Source organism: Cryptomeria japonica, chromosome 6 (assembly GCF_030272615.1).
Source record: "Cryptomeria japonica chromosome 6, Sugi_1.0, whole genome shotgun sequence".
Classification (NCBI taxonomy): domain Eukaryota; kingdom Viridiplantae; phylum Streptophyta; class Pinopsida; order Cupressales; family Cupressaceae; genus Cryptomeria; species Cryptomeria japonica.
Genome location: NC_081410.1, coordinates 13,415,532 through 13,438,557, shown reverse-complemented (window position 1 = coordinate 13,438,557; position 23,026 = coordinate 13,415,532). Strand labels below are relative to the sequence as shown.

General features: G+C 38.0%; 1 protein-coding gene across 1 annotated transcript in view; it reads right to left on the bottom strand.

Moving 5' to 3' along the window:
* LOC131069824 (armadillo repeat-containing protein LFR) overlaps positions 1–21,073 on the bottom strand; it is an 82,011-nt gene extending 60,938 nt beyond the window's left edge. The window contains exons 1-3 of the mRNA XM_058005395.2: positions 20,611–21,073; positions 5,157–5,326; positions 2,726–2,868 (exon numbers count right to left, since the gene is read on the bottom strand). Of these exons, the coding sequence (XP_057861378.2) occupies positions 2,726–2,868; positions 5,157–5,326; positions 20,611–20,878 (581 nt within the window). The 5' untranslated portion in view covers positions 20,879–21,073. The remainder of the gene's footprint in view (positions 1–2,725; positions 2,869–5,156; positions 5,327–20,610) is intronic.
* Positions 21,074–23,026: the final 1,953 nt, after the last annotated feature.

The window sequence follows — 23,026 nt, the reverse complement described above, 5'->3', positions numbered from 1 at the left end:
TACAGGGAGGTTGTATCGCCAGGGTACCATCGGGGACATTAATGTGCTAAAAAAAAAAAAAAAACGACGACGACCAGATTTAAAATGATTTGCTGGAGTTTGAAGCCAAGACACTGGAAATTCAGAGTGGAAAAGAAGGGTTTTTGGCATCTTAAAATATCACAGAAATGCAGTGCGCCATGGACTTTCGTATGGTTCTAAGGGTTGTAAATTGGTGTTGGCGCTGCCCCAGGACCCCACGAGGGGCGCTGCCCCTCGACCCCGCTGGGGGCGTTGCCCCCAGACCCCCAGTTTATGTTGAGCTACAAAAGACCACGGGAAGTGTTGTGGTTGTCTATATTGTGAGAAAGAAGCTTGCAGCTAAGCATTGGCAGGGAAGCCATAAGTCATAGAGGGAGACGGATTTGGAGGTTGGGAACAAACAGAGTTTGAGGGAAGGCATTGCAGGTCCATGCAGTTGTATGACACCAGGGAGTTATTCAGTTCAGTTTTTAGCCTTTGGGGAGTGTAATGGAGGATTTGAGGTGTCTCCTAGCCTTTGTGCTAGCGGATTGTGGCCACCTCCAGGCAGGATAGGTACGCTTTGAGGAACTCAAAGTATGTCGCGGCTGGACGTGAGGTTGCCTTGGTGGATGCACAAAGGGCTCGGGAAGAGCTGACCACCAGGTTGGAGGCAATAGTTGTGTGAGACTTAGTTCAGCGTACCCAGGAGTTGGATGCCGGGAGAGCAACACGGGTGGCTATCAAGGACAAATTGGCTAGGGAGACAGTATCAATTGAGGAGCAGTTGGTGGAAGCTGAGACTGAAAAACGTGTTTTGCAGACAAGTTTGGGTTAGGCACAGGAGGACTGTGATGGCAAAGGAAGCAATATTGGTGAACTCCACACTTGAGCATCGGATGGTAGCAGAAAAGGGTTTTCACGCAAGGACGCAACAAGTGTATAAGATCCGGGCCCGACTGGCGTCAGTAGTTTCTGCCGTTCATCTCTGTTTTGTATTAAGTCGTCGGAGTCGACTTCTTTTCTTGGGGGGGATGATGTTGACGGGAATAATCATTATGTTATGTTGTTATATTATGTTTATGTTGTCGTCGGTAATAATGAGTTACGACGGTTAGTTAGTTAGCCGACGGGTAGGTAGTTGGAGTCGCGACAGTTGTGTCGTACCCCTTCGGGTATAATATATTGTGTACCTTTTCTTCGAAGTGGGAGCATGTTAGTCGTGTCAGATGTAATGTTATAAGCACTTATTGTACATGGACTGTTGAATTAATATAGAGACTGGTTATTTAATGTATTTCCATTATGTTCTGTGCATTTACTTTCTGCATTTAACCATTTACCCGAGAGGGCAAACAAACTTGATGTGAAGGGCATGGAGGAGGATTCTAGTTAACAATATGGTGTACAATCCTCAGGGAGTGTCAGCGATACAGGTCAGCTAGATAATCAAAATGCACTTTCTTGATTCCCATGAAACAGCTGATTTAAATCATATTTTGGCTTGTCAGGTCCTCTCATACATGTTCCCCTGACATGTCCCCTTTTGGGAATTACCCTAAATTTTGCCCTAGAATCACAAGTCCAATAAAAATAAGAAGGCAATATAGTTAGAGATATAACTTTACCCAAAAATGTTTAAGCAAGACAGATTTTTGGTTGAGATCCTGTAATCATGTTAGCGATTATCAAAAAATATAATTCATAGAATTAATCATTTCTACAAAGGTTAAAGGATTAGATCTGCTTCTAGATCTGTTCTTCTTCAAATAATATTCATTGTATTACTTGCTTCATTGCTTATAAATCCTCCCTAAATCTGATCATAAAACCTTCATAAATCTGCTCATATTCCATCCTATTTGTCTCCTTAAAATCTTCCTGTGTTTGGATAATAGAGCTGCTTGTTCACCATATTTCTTTCCACATTGTTTCTCTTTATTCATGCTCATGCCTCGAGTCTGTTTATAAATTAGTATTGATTTGCTTGCAAAACTTCCTTACACCTGCTTTCTCATCCAATGATATTCCATTTTCTTCCCAGTATGCAGATTATGTGTATTCCAATTTCTGATCTAATTCTGCTTCAATCTGCCCTTTTGTCTGCTCTAAATAGAATTATATTCCATCTGTTGTGTTGTGTTCTTACCATATTTTATCTCCCTCTATACCACATCAAAAGGGTGTGGTTTCTCCAAGAGAGGCGACCTCTTTAGCAGGGGTCGGCCTTAGCAAATATTTGATTAAGTGAGTCCGCCCTAGGAAATTAATCTTGAGTCAGCCTCTTGTATTTACATGCCTAGGGTTATTGGGAGGTTGGCCTTCTTTGAGTTTTTATTAATTTTTTTACCTGAACTTCACTACATTTGATTCACAGGACAGAGGCATGACATCCCCATTGGGTTTATCAAGTAACAAGATAAGACAACCAACTCATTAACACGCTATTAGCCTTACCTCCATAAGAAAGATGCACACATTCGGCCTTTCACCCATTTCTCTTTGGTAAGCATTGCACACTAATTAATAAATTATTCATAATGTTATACAAAAATAAAGCAACATGGAGTAAAAATCAATTACACACACACACATACGGTGGGGGAATAATCAATTGGTCTCTCACAATCTTCCTCACATGCATAAAGCTGCTCAAAAACTAAAGTTGCCCTTATGTTTATGATCCAACATCTCTTTCAACTCAAAAAAAAAAGCAGAAATTTACCTGACTCGAGATAGTGGATCATTTGGACTTATTGTTTCATATTCAAATCCAAATCCTGTAAAGGCACTATTTGCTCCCAAAAGCCTAGGTCTTATCAGTTTTGCAGACATCCTTGGGCGTGCAATATCACGCCAATCATCAATCTGTAAACAAACAAGATATGGATATGAATAGATAACACTAAGAAACAAAAAACCTATTAGAAGACTAACAGAAAATGCATGCATTAAGATTAAAGGTTGAATAATTGAAAATTGCGTACCAACTTAAGCAGAGAATAAAACATATAGAAAAATTCTAACAACATTAAACACAAACATAGAAAGTCTAGGACATAATAAAGGTTGTTAATTACAAAAATTCAAGCAATATTGTTAATTTAAATACTACTATATTAGAATACTATTAAATAATGTAATAGTGTAACACCTATTACAATTATCAGTTGTAGTCCTTTGTAAAATGAAATCTTTATACCTCTTGTAATTGTAAAATCAGATCTATGTGCCACTTTTGACATGTCTGCTATAGGCCTTCTACACTATAGCCTAGGAGTTGAGTTTTGGCACTTTGTTCATCGTATCTTCATGGTTCAAATCAAATATGCCCCGAGTCTTTCAAAACGTTTTGGGATTCTCAAGCTCTAACAATTCATCCTCTGTCAATGAATCACATTACACATAGTTGGTAGGCAGCTTAATATATCTTACGATCATTATACCAGATGTTTGTTTTACTGTTACCTATCTATCCCAAATTTTGTCAAAACTGGAACTTTCTCATCAGATAGCCACAAGAGATTTTTGCATTATGTCAAAGGTACTCTTGATTTTGACATACTTTTTTAGAGGACAGCAAAATTTGGTTTGAATGGATATATTGACTCTAATTGGATAGGATTAGTTGATATTCAAAAGTCTACTATTGGGTATATTTTCTCTTCGGGATCAGGCATAACTTCTTCTCAACATAAGTTTCAGCATACTATAGCTGTATCTTCGACTAACATTGAATACAAGGTAATTGTGAGTGCGGACTTTGGCAGATTTTCAACTTCCTTAGCATTCTCCAACCCCAGTTTTCTGCGACAATCAAGGAATATTAAAGTTGGTGAAAAATCCAGTATATCGTGCCCATACCAAACTCATCAAAATTCATCATCACAATATTCAGCAGCTAGTAGACTGAAAATATTTCTCTTCATTTCTGAACTTCTCAAGAGCGGCCTGCTCATTTAATGACTAAACCCATTGGTTTTGTTCACCTCCTCAAATTTCAGGACAAGCTGGGTGTTGTTTCTGATTCAGTCATTAAGAAGTGGAGGAGGAGCGGGTGGCGAGAGGGGGTGGAGGGTAGTAGTATATTAGCGATATATTAGAATAATATTAAATAATGTAATAGTGTAACTCCTACTACACTTGGCAAATGTAATCTTTTGTAAATATCATCCTCATATTTCTTGTAACTGTCACCTATTCTTAGGTGATCTTCAATAATATAAGGTCGAGATCTCCTCTTGATTAATAACGCCTCGTCTTCCGTCTCATTCCTTTTCTCACACTAGCAATAAATACTTCTAGCTAGTAAAGAGCAAGAAAGTTGAGTGACATTGGAAAAGGAAAGTGTAAGATGCCAATTGCTAATACCTTTGTTAATATCTCTGTCGACCAAGTAATTCATGATTCCATGAACATGCCAGGAAGCAAGTTAAGGGACTGCAAAGCAACTGTATGGTGTGGGTCAAAAAGAATTGGCATAAACCAAAACTTATTCATTTGCCATGTGACAGTAAATAACAAAGGATAAACCCTAATACAGAAGATTGATTATGAATCCAACAAGCAGACCAAACACTACTTGCATGGTAGCATCAAAAAACGTTTTGCACATAATGTGAATAAGCTTGACCTTCTAATGACTGCAAAAAAGGTATTTCTCTGCTGATAACATACTGAGTTTCAACATAAAAGTAAAAAGTTATTGTGGCACAACCTGAGGTTTGTTGAGGTAAACCAAAACACTAGCCGAGCAATACAGCCACGAAAGTAGAGGGCAAACTGTGGCTTCCAGACATATGTTTCAAAATCAGTATAACCAATTGATTTTTTTAAAGTGAGGTGTCTGATATAGAGTTACAAAAATACTTTTGGCTGACATTTAGAAAGTACATTATTTAGTTAGGAATATGATAATCACTTGATACTTTCTAGGTTGTTTTTATATAGAATAAACAAGTTAAATTAGCCATATGTATAAAATGTTGTCAGATTGTGATGAGCGAAGTAGATGCAGGAGGTTAACAATTTAGGCATTATTGACAAATCAACAGAATTTTAAGTAAAATACGAATATGGCATACTAAGAAATGCACTATTTGCTGCGACCTCAGCCAGCCTAATTTATTGAAATTCTTGCAAGTTATAGTGCATACAACTTGTAAAAGAGCATCCAGAACTCCAGGTAGCTTTGCAAGAGGGGTAGCATCTTTTCGAACATCATCCTTTTCTTTGAATGACAATAATGTAAGACTGTTTAAGGCCCAAGTCAGCTCACTCTTTAGTCCACTCTGCAGCGCCATGACAATTCTTTTACTGTTCTGATCTGTAAAAAAGAAAAAAGCATGTTCTTTAAACATTAACAGAATTGCTGGTGATATTTATAATTTTAAACAAGTCTATGAAACATGAAAAATAATTGAAGTAGTCTGTAATAAAGTGGCAAAAACCTCACTATCAAATTGTATTCAAGTTTAACAGATTCATTTGTAATCAATAATGAATATGTAATCCTGGGTTATGCAAAAAAATTTAAAAAGAAATTTTTTATAGCATTAACGCAAGTTTTCCTTGGAAATATGCAGCCGACTTAAAACAACTAATTCATGATTACAATTTTTCAACTATATCAGGAATTATAAGTGCATTATTCATAGTCAAACACTCATTGAAGACACCAAATATGCCAGAAAGACTGACAAATTAAATTAAAACCTCCAGACCTAATCTATTAAGTGTATGAACCCAACTCCTATGCTGTAACTATGATATGGCAAGGATAAGGGGATGGAAAATGGCTGAAAATAAGTCAACAAAATAAAATTTCTTAGAAATCCAATCCAAAACTGAATTTCCCCTGCCCATGCAGAAAATCTTCCAGCCCTGTGCTCAGGGCCCTCTAGTTCATACATTGTAGTTGGCTACTTGCAGTTGGCCACTGGAGAACATGATTCCTGCATCCAGTCCTGGATCAGTCTCCTCAGTTCCAGATGAATGGCAGCCAAAACACTACCAGATATGCAACTGAAAACCATAAGTGAACAAAGACATTGTCTTGTCTTAAGTCTTAATCATTTGTTTCAAATGTGTAAGATTGCCAGTTATTCTTTCTAGAACTAAACAACCAAAAATATTCTCTGAAAAAGTGGCAAAAAAGTTACCACCAATGAATGGCTTCACATTTTATATGTAGTAGTTATGTAAGATGAGTATTTGCATAAAGTAAAAATGGCTTTTGTACAAGTACTTATCTATAATATGAAAAGCTGGCAGCATGCTCTTCTGCATCTTGTCAAATTATAACTCTAACTTGGCCTTTCAGTTTCCCTTCATTTCCCAATTCCTATTACATCAGGTTTAGAGCCTTCATAATGATATTTAAGTCACATACATAAACACCTCCATGTAATGTCACTTTTTGTAAATGCCCTAGTTTTTTGCCCTGAAATTACAATTTCAAGTAACTTTCCTACAAGGGTTAGGAACATAAACTTAATTATAAGATATCTCTAATCTATTGAGGAAATCCAACCATAGGGAAGCTAGGATAAGGTGACTTGATAAGGTGCCCTATAGATCCTCTACCCTAGGCCCAAGAGCAGATATACCATCCCTCTTGGCCTCGTGTGGCCCATGCCATCCATATGAAGTGGTGTACCTAGTGAGGTGTCCTATAACCATTCCCCTCAATCTTGCCACTTTTGTCCTACTTCCCATTCTTAATGCATTTATTTACCATGATAGAGAGCATGAGGAGCATTCACAATAGGGTGCCCCAAAAATCCATCCTTTCTAAGCCCAAAGGCAGTACCCTTTGTACCCCGTTGGCCCCATGGGACTCCCTGGTCTCATACCATGAGGTGGCGTACCTAGAAGATGACCCCATCACCTTTCCCCTACTTGTAATTCCCCAATTTTTTTACCATGGCTGACTTTAATCAACAATCAGTACATATAAATAATCCAATATTATGCATGTATTCTATAAGTATATATACATATATATATTAATCAGTCATAAACCACAACATATTATTAATAATCAATGAGCAGATATAAATAACATTCATCATGCTATGCATAAATAACTCATACCAAACCACAAGTACATTCGAACTGATGTATATTAATTATTAATATTCAATCTGATCTGATCAATCTTGATTGACTTCCTGATTTAGGTCTGCTCCTAAATCTGCTTTTTATGCCTTATATATTTTGTTCCTGTAGGAATTGTTGTCATTGATGCCAAGGTTAGATGGTTAGAATTCACTGTCATTGATGTCAAAGCCATGTCAAGAGGGGTCTTTGCTATATGGACAAGTTTGAAGAAAGTTGTGCTCATGGATTCAATGATACTTCATTGAAGGAACTAAATCACGTAAGACTACAAGTATGGCAGACTTGATTAATGAGACAAGCAAATATATTAATAGCAGTGATAAAGATATCAATCATAAGTGACTTAATGGTCAACTTCAAGAAAGTGCACATAAGTGTATGTTGCACAGAAAATATTATATAAGTGCTCAGCTTTATTATTAATAAAGCATCGATTCAGATTCATAAAAATTAGCATATAAAACAAAGTCAAAGAAAAGAAAAAACAGAAAATGACAAAAAGCAAAAAAAGACAAAAACCAAAAAGAAAAGAGATGTCAGCAAACAAAAGACAAAATGCAAAAGGTACGATTCATTATAATGTAAAAACAAACTATTAAGGCAGTGCGTATTTATCAAAGAAGCAGTAACTAATTATAAAAAGGCAACGATTAACATAAAATTCTAAAAAGACAGCGCTTGAGTTTGTGGAAAGGTAGCGATGCAAGTGAAAGGGCATTTGAGAAAAAATAGAATGTTTGAAGGCTGTGATTATAAAATCTGTGATAGAAATTAGAAAATTTAGGAATAAAATTAATTTCTAAAAAGGCAGCGATCATTTATGAACAAAAGGTTATGCCCTCTCAAAAGGACATCACTCTTCCAAAGGTTATATCTCTTCATAGGAATATGAGAGATATAAAAGGAGATTAAATTCATTGTCTAAGATTGATAAGAAAAAATGTGGTAAAAAAATAAAGGGAAAAATATCTACACCTACAGATCTGTATCTGAAAATATAAGAAGATCATTGGAAGAAGAATAGAAGAGGAAATGTGGGGCAATGGAATGAAGAGAATATTTGTGAAGATCATTCAAAGTAGAAGTGCAGCAATAAATATTAATAAGAAGAGAATTCTACGAGGACAGATATTTGAAGCTGAAGAGATTTGTGAACATAGTTTTATACAATTATAAAAGTTGAAACAAAACTATGCTGATATAAGAATAAAATATTGCAGAGATATAGAGGAGTTTACGCATATTTGTAAAAGAGGTTTCATGCGAGATTAAAGATGACTTTGGAGCACATTTACTAAGCATATTGAAGCAGATACAAATCAGGATTATAAGCAGATTTGAAGGAGATATGAGAGCAGAATTATAGCAGACTTGTGAAGAGTTTTGAGCCTACGTAACCCGGGGACGCGTCCCTGGGTTAAAATCCCCCATCCCCGTACCAGGGACGTTTCGGGGACTTGGGGACGGCTAGGGGACGTCCCCCCGCCGTCCCCAAAATTGCAAAATTTGTGGAAAACGTCCCGGAAACTTGGGGACGGCAGTGACTCTCAAAGGGGACGTCCCCCCGTCCCCAATATGGTTTGGGGACGTCCCCCCATCCCCTAACCGTCCCGGGGACGGCCAGCCATCCCCCTTTTCCCAGCACATTTAAAAAACAAAAAAAGACTCAACGCTCAAAAAAACATTTTTTTATTTTATTATAGGTCTATAAAATTGGATTTTAATTAATATGATGGGTAAACATGTCTGAATCACTTCCAAAAGCACTTAGAAATAATGAGCAGCAGCCTAGTAATAAATTTCACAAACACTTAGAACGCGGTAGTGCGTAAAAAAGTGGTTGTAGGTCTGCAATATTGGACTTTTCACAATTATGAAAGGTAAACAGGTCTGAATCATAGCCAAAAGCACTCAAAAATATGAATAACAGCTTGGTATAGAATTTCACAAACATCCAAAACTTTGTAGTGCATAAAGAAGCGGTTGTAGGTCATAATAGAAATAGAAGACTATCAAAATATCCTTCAACCAGAAATAAACAATGAACTACATGCAAACAAGTGTTGGCATATTGACAATGTATTTTCAATTATGAATGCATATTGAGTATTGACAATGAATTCTGAACATAAATGTGGTATGTTAAGGTTCTATAATGTACATATACTTGCTTTATCCATGTTTTCATATGAATATAATGTATATGCACATGCTTTATCTATTTTTCATATGAACATTTAAAATTTCACTATATATTTTAAATTTTCCCTATATTTTATATAGTCATCCCCTTTGCCGTCCCCCCACCGTCCCCAAAATTGGCAAAAAAATTTGCTGTCCCGGAAACTCATCCCGCCGTTCCCTGCCGTCCCCGTCCCGGAAACTCGGGGTAACATAGTTTTGAGAAGATTGGTAATCAGATTATAGGAAATTTTTGGAAGACAATACAACAGATTTGTGGAGAATATTTGTAGTTAATTGTGGATCCATCTTCTGTTAATTAAGCAACATTACTAAGATGGAAATCTGAATGAGGGGTTGGTGCCTCTAGTGGGCAAGTGCTCGTGAATTAGGATGAGGGGTTGGTGCCTCTAGTGTGAAAGTGTCTCACAAACAGAATGAAGGGTTGGTGCCTCTAGTGGGTTGATACCTACAAATTTGTAAAATAGTTTCTTGTATATAAGAAAGCAATTTTGCCATGGTTTTCTCCCGTAAGGGTTTCCACATATATATCTTTCCATGTATATAGCTTGTGATCATATAACTAGATCAAATGTGAATGTTAATATGCAATGAATATGTTTTGGGATAAAGAAATATGTTTATAATATTAAGTTGAAAAAGTAAAAGTTTGTTATATTGATTCACCCAACCATGTTCTTAATGGTTCCCTCTTTCTTCCTGCCCTTTAAATGATCTATCCTTCATGCTTTATTAGTGGAAGAGTCACCACCTTTCATAGGAATTGAGAAACCACCTTCCATAACCATTAAGTTGCCACTTTTCATAGGAATTGAGGCACCACCTTTCATAACAATTAAGTCACCACATTTGAGAATAATATATTATTCTCCAAATTGATCTCCCTTCCATCTCTTCCTCAAATGAACTATCTTCCCTTTATATCTTCCCATGTGAGGGAAAGATCACATCTCTTCATCATGCCTGGCCCTTGACAAGAGACACAACCTTTCACAATTAGCACCCTTTGAAATAGTACAACCCTTCATAATTCTTTCCCTTTGAAAGATACACAGCCTTATCTACTTCCCATTCCTTTCTTCCTCCATCAATCCTTCCTTGATTCCCATGCTTCAATCCTTTCTTTCCTCCTCCTTATCCCTTTTCAAATGATCTCTTCTCTCTCTTATATCTCATGTTTGAGAGTCACAACTCTTCATTCCATGCCTTCTGACCATTCATTAACTTAATTAGATTTTAATTATAGTATATAATATTTTTATTATTTTATGTCTATTATTATTTATTATTAATTCCTATTTCAAAATGGGGACATTACACTCCAAACAATACTCTACCTAGGCCATATATACCACGACCTAGCAAAATCAAATCAGCGTTCCACGGAAACGTGCTTCCCCCCTTTTAGGCCGCGTTTCGGAGACGGGGACGTTTCCGGGATGGGGCAACGAGGATGTGACGTCTCCCGCCACAGCCACTAGTGCTCCACCGGAGATAGGGAAACGTCTCCGCATCTCCCAAGGAGACGTCCCCAAGTCTCCTTGGAAGACGTCTCCACGTCTCCTTGGGAAACACCTAGGCGTTTTTTGAGGGGTAACCCTAATTTTAAAAATGGGGTTGGGGGGTAACCCTAATTTTACGTAGGCCCCACCCCTTCCCCCAAAACAACACAAAACCATCATATTTAATGATTTCACTCACATTTTGAAAGACTGATTTTTTTTCCAACTAGCTAAAGAGGAGGAAAGACTTGTAGAAGTCTGATTGAAGCAATGAAAAGAATGATTGCAAGTGTGATAGGAGCAAGAAGAAGAGGAGGAAGAGGATTCTACTGCATTTTGGAGAGATTTTTCAAGCACAAAGTAGGGTTTTTCTTCTTGTTTTTGTTTTATTTTCTGATTTTCATTTTTCAATTCTTTGTTTGTTTAAACTTGTTTTTTTTGTCTTATTCATCTCAAAATCAAATTTGATGTTGAATCTTGAGGGCAAAATGATGAATGAATCATTCATCATTTTGCCCTCAAGATTCAACATCAAATTTTATTATTTTAATTTTAATTTTTAAACAATATAAAATTATAAATTGTAAATTTTGTTTTCAAAATTGAAATTTCAAATTTGTTAAACTAGGCTGATTTTATTTTTATTTTTATTTTGTGAAATGCAGTGTCACTTTCACAATGAGCTCCCAAGCCATGAGTGAGGATGAGATGCAAATCCATTCTTATAGTAAACATGATTCAGAATTTGAACCTAAGGATGAGGGGGGTGACCATGGGGCTGATCCTGGAGCCCAATCTAGTTCCATGGCGAGTGCACCAGCTAGTACAGGTTGTCTTTCAGAGTTGTTGGCATGGTATACTAGGGGTGCTTATGATCCTAAATCTCCTCTCAGATAGTTTGCTTCAAGAGTAGAAGGCACATCACGTTCAGGTGGGGGAACAAGGAAGTGGAAATGCAACAAGTGGGGTTGAATGGTTTGGTAGCATCACTAGGGTGATTTATGATCCTAAATCTCCTCTCAAATAGTTTGCTTCAAGAGTAGAAGGCACATCACGTTCAGGTGTGGGAACAAGGAAGTGGAAGTGCAACATTTGAGGGGTTGAATGGTTTGGTAGCATCACTAGGGTGAATGCACACTTTCTTTTTTGGACAGGAAAAGGTGTGGATCATTGTAGGTTTTTGAAGGAAGCTAAAAATATATAGTACAGAATTGAGTTTAACAAGCTTTGGGACATTCCAGATGACACAAATATTTCAGTCCCCACTACTTTGTCTGCTAGGGCAGCCCTTTAGCAAAGCCAACATGCACCACATACTTCTCCTCATCCTTCACGTACGAGAGGAATGATGTTTGGATCTCCATCCACTTCCATTTCTAGTGCCATGCCCCAATCACAAGAGGCTAGGGGGACAGGGAAACGCAAGTTGCAAACATTGCAAAGTAATCCCATAGCTGATATGTTTAAAGTGCAGCTGAGAGACGAGATAGATGAGTTCATTGGCAGGTTCTTCTTTGCCAATGACATCCCATTTCATGTTGCACGGTCTCCTTATTATAGGGAGGTGATGTCTATGGTGGCGAAGGGAGGACCATCATATGTGCCACCGAGTGAGACGAAATTGAGGACCTCGATCTTGGATAAGAGCTATTCCAAGATCAATATTTTGATGGAGAAGATGAAGGCATGTTGGGTGCAATCTGGGTGCAACATAGTTATGGATGGGTGGATGGACATTAGCCATCATCCACTCATCAACATCATGGTCACATGTGTAGAGGGCCCATGCTTCCTTAGAGCAATTGATTGTACAAAGCATCGCAAAGATGTTGATTTTCAGTTTCAAGTCCTTAGGCTATTGAGGAGGTTGGGCCACAAAATGTAGTCCAAGTAGTGACAAATGCAGCCCATGTGTATAGAGTAGTAGGGAAACTCATTGAGGCAGCCTATAGACATATTTGGTGGACCCCATGTTGTGTGTATGTCATGAACAATGCACTCAAGGACATGGGGAAGATTGACTGGATTAGAGGTGTGGTCAGCGATGCGAGAGATGTGCAGATGTTTATCTACAACCACCATACTTCACATGCACTCTTCACGACCTTCGCGAAGGAGGAGTTCTTGAAACCAATTGAGACCAGATATGCATCCTATTTCATTCTCTTGGAGAGAACGATTGAGTTGCAAGAGGCATTGCAACTCATGGTTATGACTAATGAGTGGAATAGGTGGGTTGAGGCCAAGACAGAGCAGGGGAGAAGGGTGAAGCAGATAGTGAAGAGTGATGTGTTTTAGATTGAAGCGAAATACATTGTCTCCATCATTTCTCCAGTATTCCAAGTCATCAGATATAGGGATGGGGATGCACCTAACCTTGGAGAGGTGTATAAGTGCATCGACTCTATGCTTGACCAAATGAAGGTTGTTGTGCGAGTGAAGGACCCCACTCTAGCATTCTACAATGAGCGCATCCGGCCAATCATTTAGCATAGATGGGACAACTTGAACACTCCTTTGCATATGGCTGCCTTTGCCTTGAATCCTAAGTCGTACAAGGCTAGACCGGGTAGAGTGACATCGATTCAAGATGATGAGGTGAAGGCAGGTTTCTTTAGGTGCATAAAGAAGATGTATGATTCTAGAGATGCTGGCATAATTCGCATTGAGTGGGGAAGATTTGCCACTCTTAGAGGCTATTCAGATGGATATAGAAACTATGGCACAGGAGGACCCACCTTTATGGTGGAATTGTCATGGTCCGAAATCTTTGACCACCACTCTAGCTATTCGTCTACTATGCCAAATTTTCAGTTCTTCAACTACTGAGAGGAACTGGTCTGCATATAGCTTCATCCACTCTCTTAAGAGAAACAGACTTACCTCTAAGAGAGAAAAGAAGCTCGTGGTTGTACACAGTGCTTTGCATCTCATGGACCGCAAGACACTTGTGTACAAGGAGAGTCCAGCGACATGATGGGATGTAGAGCCAGAGGAGCCGGTGCAGATTGATGAGGATGATCCTACCACTTCAGATGCAAGGCTGGTTGGTGAGCTTGAGGAATCTTGACCTTGTAAAGTCAAGTAGTTCCAGTGATGAGGAGTTTGCAGATGATTAGAGGCCTCCGTTCACTACATTTTGAGTTTTGACATTTTGGCATTTTGTCTTTTGTAATGCTATTGCTATTAGTATATATATTTGCTACTCATTGTAATGATGAATCATGTAATCATCTTTATAGACTTTGTGATATCTCATATGACATCAGATATTCATATTTTCGAAATACAAATATCCAATTTGACAATTTCATTTGTCAAATTTTATTTAGCAATTAGCATTCAAGAAATCACTGTATTTAGATTTAGTATTTCAAATTTTGCTATGTTGTAATTTTACTAATTTCCTATAGTTTCATTTGAATGTAATTCTTATACAATTATACCGGTATACATATTTTCAAAATTAGTTTTTCAAGTACTGTAAGTATATGTATATGTATAACTATATCAGCACCACCACCCCGCCACCCCCCCGCCACCGTCCCCCCGCCGTCCCCAAACTTAGACCCTTTGTCCCCCTGTCCCCAAAACTCGTCCCCATGTCCCCCCATCCCCAATGCCCGTGGAACACTAAATCAAATCGATTCATGTGTGCACATTCTGGTGCAAAACAATTTCACGCAACATTTTCAAATATGTATGCACATTTTTTCATTTCCAAGGGGTTCAAAACTGAGGTGTTGGAACCCTCACATTTCTAGTGTCAGCCAAAGACAAGATGATTTCATGTCTGTGCCAGGTTGTCATGGAATGAAATTATCAATTCCATGTGATAAGATTTGCTTGTTGGCCAATACCATTTTTTATAGATGATGGGACTAAATCCCTAATTCAATTGACCTGTTTCTTTGACCTACTCCTGATGAATAAGTTCTTACTTATTAGTACTAACTTAGAATTAACAAATCTACCGTGACTTAAATTACATAGTATATTTAAAAAGTTTAAAAGATACATGAGCCAATTTATGATTTCAAAGAAAAAGCATTAGCAACTTGATTACATAGCATTAAAGTATCTTGTCAAATAATTCAAAACTTAGTAAGACTATAAAGTTAAATTATCTAACCTAAAATCATGCCCATAGCTGAACCGTAATTTTTTAAATAAGCTGTCAAGATATGGACTCGATATGGCAATAGTATATACATATAAACATGAGTGTGGAACATAGCCAACTATATATATATATATATTCTTTTCCCCTAGAGAAAAAAACCATTTCACAGATGATGTCATCCCTAAGACTTAGGGATGAGGACGAAACATCCCCTTGCCACGAGATTGAAATGGTAAATGCATAATCATTAATGAAGTAAAACGAATTACATATAGGCATTTACATTACGATGTTTCTAAACAAAACAATCAAAAGCAGAAGACTGAAATAGCAAATAACTAAACTAACTAATACTAAATCACCATTAAATAATATTTAATTACTCTAATACCCTCCCTTAATGGTCATCCTATAAACTAAACCAAGTTGCCCCCTAAATTTTACAAACTTATCCAAGCTCAAAGATTTGGTGAGAATGTCTGCACTCTGGTCCACAATTGGAACATACTGCAAGACCGAAGTTCCATCTTCAACAAGCTAGTGAATAAAATGACAATGAAGCTCTACATGTTTGGTTCGCTCGTGGAAGACTAGATTCTTGGCAAGTTTGAGCACCACTTAATTATCACAGTACAAGGGAGAAGGCCCTACTTGAGACATTTTCATGTTAGAAAGCATGCTTCGAAGCCAAACTGCCTCACATGGTGCCTTAACAGTTCCCCGATACTCTACATCTATCAAAAAAGAGCTACTGTCTGTTGCTTCTTACTGGTCCATGTGACTACACCTGAGCCAAGACTGAAGACATACCCAGAAGTAGACTTCCCATCATCAACAAAACCTACCCAATCTAAGTCAATAAAACCAATCAGTCGAGGATCTTTACTTCTATTATATAGAATGTCAAACTCGGATGTCCCTTTCACATATCTCAAGACACACTTTGCTGCAACCCAATATTCTACTTTAGGGGTTGTCATGAAACGAGATATGTAGCTCATAGCATAACAAAGATTAGGTCTAGTGGTCGTAAGGTAGATAAGGCTACCAACTAGTTGCTTGAATATTGACTCATTCACCACGGGTGAATCTGATTTGGCTGATAGTTTCAACCCTTTCTACATAGGTGTAGATGAAGGTTTGCAATTTTGCATCCTAAACTTCTCCAACAAACTCCTAGCATACTTCGACTGAGAAATGAAAATGCTGCCACCTATCTGCCAAACCTCTACACCAAGACAATAATGCAAAAGTCCCAAATCTGTCATATCAAATGCTTGACACAAATTCTGTTTGATTTGTTCAAGCAAGTGTTCTCCACTACTAGTAATGATGATATTATCAACATAGATGACCAGAAAAATGGTGTCATTACCAACACACTTGACATACAAATTGGGATCCGAAGGACTTCTCTAAAAGCCCTATTCAACCAAGTATTGATCAATTTTAATGTACCGTGCCCTAGGGGCTTGTTTTAGACCATAAAGAGCCTTTACCAATCTACATACTAGTGCAGGAGCACCCTTCCAGACTCGTTCTCTTTCTGTGTCTTGTTGGTGTTATGCTTCTTTAGAAGCCATTGTACATAAAATAATGAGCCATGTGCTCATAGGTCCTAGGTAGGGTCCTAGAGGAGATCTTAGGGGTCATGAGTCAAGATTGTGATTTTCTTGTAAATGGAGGGTAGGTGTGTCCTGGAGGTGTTTAGGGGTCCTTTATATCATGGTGGTGTCTTTAGGTTGGCCCATTGTGGGTCTAGGAGTCAAGAAGAGCAACATTGGGAAAGTTGCTCAAAAGTTGCAAAAGTTGCATGACAACTTTTAAAAATTGTCAAGCAACTTTTCCACCATGTTGTCAAAATCCTTAGGTTGGCATGGACAACCCTAAATGTGGCACACCGACCAAGGTATGGGTAGTATAAGATGTTGCAAACCCTAAGTTAAAGGGTTGGATGTCAGAGATTGTATGGCTCAAGCAAACTGAATTGACTGTGACTGTTTTTGGGTTACCAAACAGTTTGAATGCAGTTACCGAGCAAACTAATGGATTGATTTGCAAGCAAACCTGTGTGGAATGTCTTCTTTGGTGTATATATCTTCATTGTGAATGATTAGATTAGCTTTTTGTTTACCGGTTGAGTGTGTTTGTAAATAATTTGCAAGTTACAATCTTACTGTTTAGTTTTGGACCGGTTTGAGCTAATGAAGTCTTAACTCCATTCCCCATTGTGGAACCACCATGAAACCATGGGGAATGGATGTGAAGACCCTGTACTATAGTCCCAAGCAAGCAGAGCCCTTGAAAATGCAAGGAGGCCAAGCAAAGACCCATTCCTAGGCAAGACTAGACACTGCCCGGTTAGGAATGGCTGTTGGTGCAGAGGTCTTGGAGAGCAAGGTTGATTAGTGGAGAGTGCATCCTTTGGAGGAAGTGCAGAGGAGTGAGTGAAGCATCATTGGTGTGAAGGAGGAGCCTCCACCAATCCAAACAAGGTGGCTAAAACTCAAAACACTCACTGTGACCCAGGCAGACCCTAAAAACCCTCACAAAAACCCTTAAAACCCTTAAAATCCACCCAGGACAGTGTACGGACACTTGGAGGCCTAAAACCTAGAAACTCCTTGAGTCCTTGCCAAATGAATGGCAGTCCTATTTGGGAGTTTGGGTTGTTTGTGCATCATTTATGAGAGGGAGCCCTAGAAGACTGGTTAGGAGGCCTAATTGGTCCTAATCCTTTGTCTCCCTATTTGAAGGCAAAAACCCATATTTGTGAAATTGGTAAGGGGTTAGAATCTTGAAACCTCTTGGGGGCTCATGAATGGGTGGAAAGACCATGAAATAGATCTGAAACAACCTTGCTAAGACCTTGGAAGGTGTGGAACAAAATTAGCCCTTATTAGCCATAGTAAGGGGGTTTTGAGTCTCATGAGTAGGTGAGACTTTGGGAGCAGTTTTGCAACTCATTGGTGGGTGGATTGGGCATGGTCAGGGGATTCCTCAAGCAAAGGGAAGTCCTAGAGACCCTAGGGTGTGTAGAGAACACCAGGTGATCCAAGGAAAGGATCCAGGAGCATAGACTAGGCTAGTCTATCCCAAACCCCATCCCATCACATACCTAGTGCTCTTTGCCTGCAACCTTGAAACCTTGAGGCTGCGTCATATAGAAAGGCACTCTTTACGTCCATCTAATGGACTTTCCAGCCAGACTAAGCTACAATGACTAGAACTAGTTTGATGGTGCTATCTTTGTTGTGGGAGCAAAGGTTTCCTCATAATCAACTCCTTTCTGTGAGAAGCCTTTAGCCACCAATTGAGCTTTGTATTTATCAAGTGTTCCATCAGCTTTGTACTTCACTTTATAGACCCATTTGTAGCCAATGGGTTTCAAAAGTTAATACTATTTGCAAATAAAGAAATCAAGGTAATCCCAAAAGGGGCATTACAATTGGTATCAGAACCTCATTCCTGTCGGCTTGAGGGATGAAAGATAATTGATGCAACTTAGCCAAAGAGCTAAAAGGGCCTTGGAAAGAGAAAGGAAGAAACTAGCATCAACCAATAACCCTACACAAAACAACACAACGAGCGAACAAATGGGAAATGAATCGAGGACCTTCATGGAGCAAACAACTAAAGCTCTCATGGAGCAAAATGAGGGAACGACACAACTACTTCTCCAAACCATCCAAAATATGAACAACAACAATCCCTGACCCAACCAAACCAATGGGCGGGATGCTAACTCTGACCATTGAAGGGTATCAGCCCCTAGGCCAACAAGACCTTCCTTCATACCTAGGGGAGAGTACACAGTAGAGGAAGAAGAAAATAATCCACCTATTAACGATGTTGCTGAAATTGCTGAAGCATACTCAAGACTAGATCCCAAAGTTAGAAGAAATGTCTCCTTTAGCTATTATTGTGATGCTAAAACATGAAATGCCCCTAGTAGGGAAAGAGGACAACCCAACAAAGATTTGAAACAAAGGGTAAGTAAAATGACCCTTCCCAATTTTGATGGATCCGCAAAGGTTACGGCATGTTCATGGGTCCAAAAGACGGACACCTATCTTTCACTTTGTCCCATGATAAAGGAAGATGCCATAAAATTTGCCATACTCCACTTAGAGGGAACAAACCATGATTGGTGGCATCATGACCTTATTACCCAAGGCCACCAACACATAACCACTTACGATGAATTTACTCAAAGGCTTATCACAAGATTTGATCAAAAGCACCCTGAACGGTACTTTAAAGAGCTAACACAACTAAAACATGGAACCGTAGAAGATTATGCCACTGAATTCCAAAAACTATCAGTCATGGTACTCAAGGTTTCTCAAAGTAGACTCACAGACTTATTTGTGGAAGATTAAAAGAAACTGACTGAGGCATGGTAAGTACCCACGATCCTACATCACTTGTGGACACAATCCAAAAGGCACTAAAATTAGACATCACACCTACAAAGGACAAATACTATACAAAGAATCAACCTTCTAACATTCATACCAAACCTTTTTACAGAAATGATGAACAAAAACCTTATCCCCCTCTATCAGTGAGAGAAAGGAGCTCATAAACAAAGGACTATGTTTCCGATGCAAGGGAAAATGGAAAATTTAGCGCACACTTACACAAAACTTTGACAAGGTTGACGACTAATAATAATGATAAAATTCTAGCATGACCATATTTACAAAACTCTACCAAAGTTGTTATGTGACAATTATAGGACACGTTCTGGCATAACAGAAGAAGAATGAGCTTATAACCCTATTTGGTTTGTGCCCATAATTGGCCTACACTCCGTTATGTCACAAGTTTACCAATTTTATTAAAAAAAGAAAGTGAGATGAAAGATTTTTTAATCCTGCTTGATTTGTGGCAGTATCCCTAATAAACCCAGGCTCGGTGATGTCACACATTTACAAATTTGAGCAAAAATAAAAGACCAAGAGAAGAGAAAGTTTGTAATTCTATTAGCTTTGTGACCATACTTGAACGAGGCTCCGTGATGTCCAATTTTTATAATGGAGAGAAAACAAAGATCGTAACACCCTGTTTGATTTGTGTTCATCTTCCGCGTAAGGCTACGACTGTTGCAATTTTACAAATTAAATAAAGGATATGATAAAGATTGTTACCATGTCTAGCTTATATTTCTAATCGGCCTGAGGCACGATAATGTTCTAAATTTACCGAGAGAGAGAGAGAGAGAGAGAGAGAGTATTTCTAAGAGAGTATTTCTAAGTGGCAGAAATCTTGGGAATGTTCCATATTTACCTGTAGAAAGAAAAAAAAAAAGAGATAGATAGAGAGAGAGTATTTCTAAGTGGCAGAAATCTTGGGAATGTTCCATATTTACCTGTAGAAAGAAAAAAGGAAAGAGATAGCTTGAATCCCCCTTTCATTTGTTTCCTTAATCGGCCCAGGACTGAGTAATGTTGTAAGTTAACAGATTTAAAAGAGTGAGAGAGAATGTATCCCTAACCAGCGTTACCCTAGATAATGTTCCAAATTCACCAATTAAAAAAACGAGAGAGAGAAGAGAGACTGTAACTCCGTTTGATATGTGTTCCTAGTCGGCCGAAACTCCGTGACGTCCCAAATTCGGCAATTCAAAAAAATAGAAGGAAAAAGAGAGATTGTAACCTGCAAAGGAATTGTGAACCTGAAGAGTTGGGCCCAATAGAACCGGGGGTGTTCCAGTAGAGCCACTCTCCCCGTTGGCTCCTCCTCCTCCTCCTGCAGCATTTGCATTGGCATTAGCAGCCCCTCCAATTCCTCCCCCTGCTGCTCCTGAGGCTGCTGCTGCCGCAGCCGCAGCTGCTCTTCCCCTTTTTCCTCCTCCTCCAGTAGCTGGTGAAGATGACACTCCAATTGCTGCTCCAGTTCCTCCTGCTTGTGCTGCTCCTGCCATTTTTACTCCCTAAAACCAGTTGTCTATTAGGAGCAAAATAAGTGCAGTTTTCTTAATCTTTAAATACCATTACTGGACATCTCTGCGATTGCTTGATAAGAAATCTTTAACATTTCAATGTTGCTAAATTAAAGTTTGATGGCAGAGGACTTCGCTAGGTGGTCTTCTCTCTCTAGAAGTCGGGGTTTGAAAGAGGTTTGGTTATATGGTAAAAATCAGAGGTTTTAAATTTTAAGTTCAATATAAACATTAATTAGAGGAGGACTTTTTTTTAATTTCATTATAATTATTTTATTTTATTTCACAATTATTTTGCTTTTATTTATTTTAAGTTATTATATTTATTTAAGAGTTTTTTTAATTGGATAATATGATAATTTGTAGGTTTATGATTAAACTGGTTTAATAAGTCACGATTTTCACATAACACAAAGGTTAGTTGAAAATTACAGATCTTGGTCATGCTTAGTAGAACTAGCTACGTCTTTCATTTTTCCGGAAAAGTGTATAACACGAAAGTTAGTGAGCTATTTTGGAGCCAAATTAGCTGCGTCCAATTTGTAGTCTTTGTTCAAGTCAAGTGAGGTCACAAATAAGAAATATCATTCTTAATGAATGTACTACATTAATCTGGTACAAAATGGAAGAACTTAGGATTCTTATGCATCTTAGAACTATTGTCCATAGACTCTATGAGAATGTTAAAGTCAAAATTAGAACCTCAATTAGCATTTCAAAAAGTTTTAGGAGTGATATTGGGGTCAAACAAGGGTGCCCCCTATTTCTTATACCATTTTTGGGTTATATATTGACAAGCTTGAAGAATGTTTAAATTTGATGGTGATGGTGTCCGCTTGGGTGAGTTTGTAATAAGCCTTCTCTTTATGTGGATGACCTCATTATGATTGCTAAAACGACTCTTGGTTTTCAAGGGCATTTATATGCCCTTGAACATTTTTGCAGAAGGGTGGAGATGCAAGTCAATATTAGCACAACAAAAGTCGTGGCTTTCTCTAATAGAAGAACACAAAACTAGCATAAGTTCTACTTTGAAGGTTGTATTCTTGAAGAAGTTACAGATTACACAAATCTAAGTTGGGAAGGTTATAGAAAGAAGAGAACTTTGGGAGGTTGGGAATCATTTTTTGCTCTTTAGAATAGATGTAGAGAGATGGAGTTATGGGATTGGAAAACTACCCAAAATTTGTTTTGGCTTTTAGTGTTTCTGGTTATACTCTATAGGTGTAAATTGCGGGCCAATAGTACCTCAAATTCACCGTGGAAGCAAATGGAGCAAATTCAAAAATGTTTGATCAAAAGCAGGTTCAAAATTAAAAGCACGATTCCTCATGATATCATGTTGAGTGAAACTGGGGCTACTCCTATTGAAGCAATTGATATCGTGTGTCTCATCAGATATCTTAAAAGAATTGAGTAAATGGAAAAACATAAATGGCCTAAGGTTGTTTTCAATGATACTTTGTCTAGAAGAAAGAAGACTTGGATGCAACAAAACATCAAATGGATGAGTAAATGGAATATCTACTTGAATACATGCCCCATGAATAGTAAAGCAATAAAGGCTTTTGTTATGGATACCTATTTCACAAGCACATTTGGAGTAAAGGACTAAGGAGAAAAAAAAATTATTATATCATTGAGTTTAATCCCACTTGTGTTCATCGACAAAAAGTATACATAGGGGCTAATATTTCGTGCAAAGCTAAAAAATGTATTGCTCAATTAAGAACTAACTCTCATCGACTCCGTTGTGAAATTGATCGTTCAAAAAAGACCAAAATAACCTTGGGGAGAAAGAGTGTGTATTTTTTGCACTTCTAGGAAAGTATCTAAACAAACAAACATTTCATTTTAAACTATGATGCCTTCAAGGACAGCAAGGACAAGTGTGAAAATATCTTGATGACTAGTTCTTAGTATAATTTATTCGAAGAGAAATCTATTGAGAAGTTGGGGACTCATCATCACATTGCATTGGAAAAAGATTGAATTGTTGAAATCTATTTAATCAAAAGGATTGTCTCATAGGCTATGTTTGGTCTCATGGACATTAAAATTATTTCTTCTTCTTCTTCTTTGAATAGTTTGAATTTGCAAGTTTAGTAGCCTAACAATCGCAAAAAACCC